The sequence below is a fragment of the Fukomys damarensis genome, unplaced genomic scaffold (genome assembly GCF_012274545.1).
Source record: "Fukomys damarensis isolate Sample0158 unplaced genomic scaffold, DMR_v1.0_HiC HiC_scaffold_24, whole genome shotgun sequence".
Classification (NCBI taxonomy): Eukaryota; Metazoa; Chordata; class Mammalia; order Rodentia; family Bathyergidae; genus Fukomys; species Fukomys damarensis.
In genome coordinates this window covers 11,282,277-11,288,793 of record NW_022900936.1, presented here as the reverse complement: position 1 = coordinate 11,288,793, position 6,517 = coordinate 11,282,277, and the positions used below count along the sequence as shown (strand labels likewise).

Here is a 6,517-nt window from a genome sequence, read left to right as displayed (position 1 = left end):
TGATCACTTTATTTTTAGAATTTATTATTTTGATTCATAATTGTTTTTTTTTTTGAAATAGGCTGTACCAGTGCAGGTCCTCACTTTAATCCTCTATCCAAAAAACATGGTGGGCCAAAGGATGAAGAGAGGTGAGCGACAAGATGCTTAGTTCTTCCACTGCAGTGGTTAGGGCTTTATAGGGTTAATATAGTGTCTACTTGCAAACACCGAGATAACTGACTAGTTTCCCTACCTCTGCTTTTGAATTTTTGTCTCCCCTACAACTCCCCCATCTGCAAGTGGCTGGAATGCCTTCTCCCTGGGCTAAGGAGGTGACAAAGGGGACACTTAAAACAATTGGTTTTGTAGCATTTATTGAATATAGAACTAATACAAGTACCAAAGGGAACTAATACAAGAAATGTCATGAAAAACAGTACGTCGGCCATTAGCAAAATAAACTGTCATTGTGAAACAAGCTTCTGTAGGTACTATTGGTATTGCAAAGTAGCTGAGACTCCCATTTCCATGTGTAAGGTTTTTGAAAGCCTTTTAGGAAAGTACCGAATTTAAGAACAGGATTAATTTTTATAAGAGGCCTAGGGGGTATCTTTCTTAACTATGTGGATAACTAATAGGCATAACTCAGTATCTGAGCCTTTACTGTTTAATACTTTACCCATGAAGTCAGAGGTGGGCCCCAGCCCGTTCCTCTCCTCAGACCTTTACTCTGCATTGAAAGCCTTGATTGAAGAGCTGTATTTAGCTGCTTGTTTTTAAATTTGTGTTTTCAAACTTTGGTCAGTCTGGAAAAGTAGTCTTGTCTGATAATACTCTGAGCCTACCCTTACACATTTGACTCACATTTTAATTTAGCTCTTGTACTCTCCTAATGTTCAGAGGAATCCAGTTCTAATCCATCTGATGCCTTTTCACTTTTAGGCATGTTGGAGACCTGGGCAATGTGACTGCGGGCACAGATGGTGTGGCCAATGTATCCATTGAGGATTCTCTGATCTCACTTGTTGGACCCAATTCCATCATTGGCCGCACAATGGTGGTAAGTTTTCACATAAGGAGTGTATAAGATTTCTTGTAATACACAGCCGTGTATCTTTTAATCACTTCGTAGATGGTTGGGTTGCTCCTGGTTTCTAAAGAACCACGTAAATTGTGCTTTCAGTTCAGAAAAAGCAGTTTGGTTATTGGACAATTACAGTGAAAATGCTTTCTCTAAATCAGGTAAGAATGGTATTATCCTAAGACAGTAAAAAGCAGGTTATATTAGATCATTTTGGACATGAATTGCAAAAATAGTAGTCTTTAAGTTTTAAACAGCTAGATTTTCTTGCCATAACTGTTTTGCTTTGTAGTTAAATAGAACAGATTGTTGAGTCTAGAATTTGGATGGACTTAATTATTATTATCCTTGTTTACGGGTGGGAGGGCGGCTCCCAGCTCACCCTCCAGGGGAGCTGATGGGCTTCATACCTCCTCCCTTGGGCACTTAATTCAGGAAGTACTTCCTTTCAGCTGGCCTTTTATCCTTAGAATTTTCTTCAGCCCTATTGGTGAAGCAGAAAAATCATCTATAAATGTTTGATGTGCAAAACTGAAAGCACTGTTGCTAAATACTTTTAAAAGTATTTACACTTATTGGGCATGAAATTATGAGTTTAGTATAATTAAGGTTACTCATAGTTTTATGGAGCGTTAAGAGCAGCATGTGGTGGCCTGAAAGCAGGTATTCTATTTAGAAATAGCAACTTACCTAGTACTTAAAGATAATACATCTTTGTACCAGCATGAAAAAACTTTGTGCAGTAGTTTCTTTTAAATTGCTAGCATAAATACCGGTATTATTTTTCTACTAGTGGGGTTATTTTAACATACTATTTTCTAATATTAATTTTTCTTAAGAGTCTTTGAAGTATTGTTGGGAATAGGTGTTACTTACTTGATAGCCCACAGTTAAATGTTTTTAATCTTTATAAAGGTCCATGAAAAAGAAGATGACCTGGGCAAAGGTGGAAATGATGAAAGTACAAAGACTGGAAATGCTGGCAGTCGCCTGGCTTGTGGTGTGATTGGGATCGCCCAGTAAACATTCCCTGCTATGTGGTCCAAGTCCTAGTCACTCATTTCATTCTGCTAGCTGTAGAAATTGAACTTGAAAAACATTAAACATTGTAAATTAAAAGTAATTTGTGTGGCTCTTTCTTAATTGCTCCAAGTACTTGTGTAATGAGAATTGATTTTTCTTGGAAGATTTGTATAGTTTTTAAAACAATTAAAATGTATGCTTCAGTTTTCTGTATGTTGCCAGATTTGATAACATATGGATATTGTTTACTGTCTGAAAATTTTCAGTCTCATTCAAGCCTGTGAATAAACACTCTGTATGGCACTGGCATACCCAAACCAAAATTCAAAATGAGCTTCCTTGTTTACAGAGAGCTTGAATGGAACAGATCATTTCATAGCACTATTTTATTTTATTTTATTTTTTTGGATACTGGGGATTGAACTTGGGACCTTGCGCTTTTGTGGTAGGCAGTGGCACCACTGAACAAAATCCCCGGTCCTTTCATAGAATTATTTTGAAAGTGTTTCAATTTAGGCCATCATAATGCATAAACTTTTAGCAGCTGGTCTGTTAGCTATAGCAACCTAAACTTTGATCTTAGACAAATAGGTTGTCCTTGGTTACCTTTAGGGAAACTTGATTTGTAAAGTACTTAAATTTATTGTAAAAGCAGGTGATAGTTTAACAGCTCCTTGGTAACTTCGTCAGCTTGTAAAAAGTAAATCATGTCCTCAGCTAAGATTAATTTACCTGCCTGTAGAATGGTACTTTTCAAGGTGGATTTTGGCATAATCTGTCTTCAGATTAAAGAAATAAGACTAGTATTGGAAGAGAAAACCAAGGAAGTGTTTGTGGGTCTAGCTATTGAAATTTAGGAATTTATACATTCAATTAGTGAAACCATATCTTCATGTAAGTGAGAATACTTTTAAATGATTAAGGTTTTTGACTCTGGATTACAGGTCTTTTTTTTTTTTTTAATACCAGGGATCAAACTTGGGTCCTTGCACTTGCAAGGCAGGAAGTGGAACTACTGAGCTAAATGCCCAGCCCCTGGATTACAGGTCTTTATTCAATTAAAAATCATACTTCTGATAGAGAAAACAGGAATAATCCTGTTCATATGTAGGAACTATCAAATATTTAGGACATCTTTTAGGAACAACTAGTGTTTCCAAAGCATTAAAAATGTGATAAAAGAGCAGTATGCTCATAGCAAGTGGTTAAAATGATCATTCTGGTAGAATTTAAAAACCACATTTAACATATATCTGTGTATAGTTTACTGCACATGTGGGATGATTCAAATACAAGGACTGGGTGAAGCCTCAAGTAGAATCAATCGTACTACCAGTTAGTACTTTTGGATTTTTTTTCATGTACAGGTAGCATGGTCTTAATACTTTCAACAGGAAAAATAAGCTGAAAGTACTTCAAATCTGGACAAGGATAATCAGTGTTTCTTTCCAAAAGCAGTTTCAGTTAGGACTTTAAAACTGAAGTTGGGCCAACAAAGATTTTTAAATCCACAGATAAGAAATTACCTGGCTTTCTAAAGGCAGGAATACATTCTCTGTCACAACGAATACCTTGCTGCAGATAACAGTTTAAAACCCAAAGTCATCAGCAGCTTCACCTGGTGCATGAGGGCAAAGAAAACTGCTCAGCACACTGAAAAAAGGATAGTTTAAGAATTGAAGTGAGCTTCCACAGGCTGTGTGTAACACTGGGTCTTAGAGGTGGGCCAGTAGTTTTATCCTTTCTGCACTGTTTGAGATACAGGCTTGATTTGGTGGTGTATGCTTTCATGTGGTAACTTCTTGGATAACCTACAACTATTTTCCTAGTTAAACCAGCAGGTTCCCCCTGCCCCGCCCTGTTTTAAGGATTGGACGAAAGGCCTTCACACATTCTAGGCAAGCACTGTACCACCAGGGTACACAACCAGTGGCCAACCCAAGTATTTTAAGCAAAGAGAAAGCACTTCACAGGTGGCAAAAAGTTGCCTACCTCCACCTAGTAGGGGAGTTAAGGTAAAGGCAACAGGCAAGGCTTATAGGAAACAACAGGCTCATTTAAATCCTTACATAAGATGAAAAACTTCCAGGTTGGAAATACTATCTTGATTTTTCTCTTACCCTTTTAAAAAATTTAATGAGACTGAGCAAAAACCAAACCAAACCCACAAACCCTAAACACTTAACTTTCTAATACCTAGGCTATCAGATAATAGTACAATCAATGTATAATGCTGGGAATCCAATTTTTCCCCAGTGAAAACTCTGCTTTACAAATTAATTAGGGCAACATTATTACAAAGCGAGTGGAAAAAACCTTGGCTAAGTTACAAACACTAACAAGCTTTTCAATAACATTAAAACCACTTTTCTTAACTGAAATTTTAAAAATCAAGAGAACTACAAATGAAAGAGCTACATAAAAACGTCCATTTCCATCAGATAAGTCTAATTTAGACTCATACATTATTAACAGCTCAAACTTTGATGGTGAACAATCCTTTTCCACCTTAATGCAGTGTAGGAAGAATAGCACACGTTAAAGTTTGTTACGAAAATAGAGTTTATTAAAAACATCCCTATTGTTTTGAGGAGCTTTCACCGTTACCTTGTCTTAAATTAAAAAAAAAAAAAATAGAGAGCACTTCTAATTACGATTTGTAAACTTTTTAAAGTCAAAACTTTAAAAAAGTTACAGCAAAAGGGGTAATATTTATTCATATTTCAGTATTTTTTGTTATTTTGTAGCTATTTTTAAATAGAAGGGAAGCAATCAAATTGCTTACAATTCCCCACCAACTACCGCGGGGCTGAGATAGCAGGAGCAAATATAATACAGCATCTGTACACCTCAAGCTCTACACTCCAGAAGTGTCACTGTCACATTTTGCAAGTTGCAGTCTCTAGCGAGGAGCCTCTGCTGCTGAGCCAGAATCCTTTTCGGGTTCAACGGATGAGGTAGCCTCAGCAGGTGACTCTTCAGGAGGTTTTACCACAGGGGCCTCGGCCTCCCCCTTATCAAGTTCTGAAACATTGTCTACGTTCCCCACTCGGCTAAGGGGAGGTTCAGTGGCTTTGTTACCACTGGCCCTGTCTGGCACCTCAGGCTTTTCCTTTCCTCGGGTTTCTTCCTTCTCTCTACGAGATTCTCTATCTCTAGAATCTCTCTCTCTGTCTCGATGCCCACTAGAGCGTCTATTTCTCTCTTCTGAGTCTCTGTGCCTGTCCCGTTCAGGGCTTCTTCTTCCCCACTCTCTCCTTTCACGATTACTATTATCTCTATCATCATTACGGTTCCCATACCGTTCCCGGTCATTTTCCACCCTATTTCCGAAAGATCTTCTTCCAAACCTTTCTTGGTCTCTACCTGAATTGAACTGCTGCCTGTTATCATTTCTAAACTGTTGTGGCTGCTGCTGAGCTGGTGGCGGCTGTTGTGAAGGTGGCGGCTGCTGTGGCTGTGGTGGAGGTGGCTGCTGTGGCTGTGGCTGCTGCTGCTGTGGCGGGGGCTGCTGCTGCTGCCTTCCATCTCTGTCTTCAGGACCCCCGGGGCCTGGTCCTGGGCCCCCAAGCCCTGGCATCCCACCAGGCCTAACAAAGGGCCCATGTGGAGGAAAGGGCCCTTTCATTCCATGAGGCGGTGGCATCGCAAAGCCCCCTGGTCCCGGTGGCGGCCCTCTGTGCATCATGTGTGGTGGCATGGGGCGAGGTGGCATCATGGGAAACCGCTGTAAATGAGGGGGAGGCATCCCTGGAGGGCGCTGAAGTGGGATGAGGCCGGGTCGGGCACCAAGAAGACCAGTTGATGGTGCCTGCAGCCCAATTACAGGACCAGGTGCAACTCCCTGAGTGCCTAAAAGACAGCAAAAAAATGTAAGTGCCACAGAAGATGCCATTTTATTTTCAGCTGCTTCTCTATGGAACTCAAAGCAGATTGAGAAGCAATGCAGATCCTTTAGTTTCAGAGTGGGTGCCAACCAGTCCGAAACCCAACATGAGGGTCAGGAACAACCTAAGGCCGGCTGTCGTAGAGACCACTGTGAGCATACTTAACACAGGTGGAGCAAAACAGGCTGGAAGAGAATTTTGCAATACACTGCAACTGTGAAGAGTTATGTCCAAATCTGTAGCCTTCACAAGAAACTCAACATTTGAGAAACAATGTGTTGAGTCCCAACAAATTAAAGAACTGCATTCACCATCCGTATTTAACCCTATGAAGGTTGTGTTTTTTCTTTTGGCACTAGGGAATGAACTCGGGACCTCGCACTTGCGAGGCAGGTGGCAGAACCACTGGACTAAATCCCCTGGCCCTAAAGGTTGTGTGTTTTTTGGTAGTGGGGATCGAACTCGTGTCCTTTAGCTTGTGAGCCAGCAGAACCACTGAGCTAAATCCCCAGCCCGTTTTTTTTTTTTTTTTTTTTTTTTTTAA

The 6,517-nt window shown here is 40.0% G+C and overlaps 1 protein-coding gene across 1 annotated transcript in view; it reads right to left on the bottom strand.

Annotated features, from left to right (window-relative positions):
• Positions 1-4,677: 4,677 nt before the first annotated feature.
• Positions 4,678-6,517, bottom strand: part of Scaf4 (SR-related CTD associated factor 4) — a 39,606-nt gene continuing 37,766 nt past the window's right edge. The window contains exon 21 of the mRNA XM_010608621.3: positions 4,678-5,938. Within this exon, the coding sequence (XP_010606923.2) occupies positions 4,989-5,938 (950 nt within the window). The 3' untranslated portion in view covers positions 4,678-4,988. The remainder of the gene's footprint in view (positions 5,939-6,517) is intronic.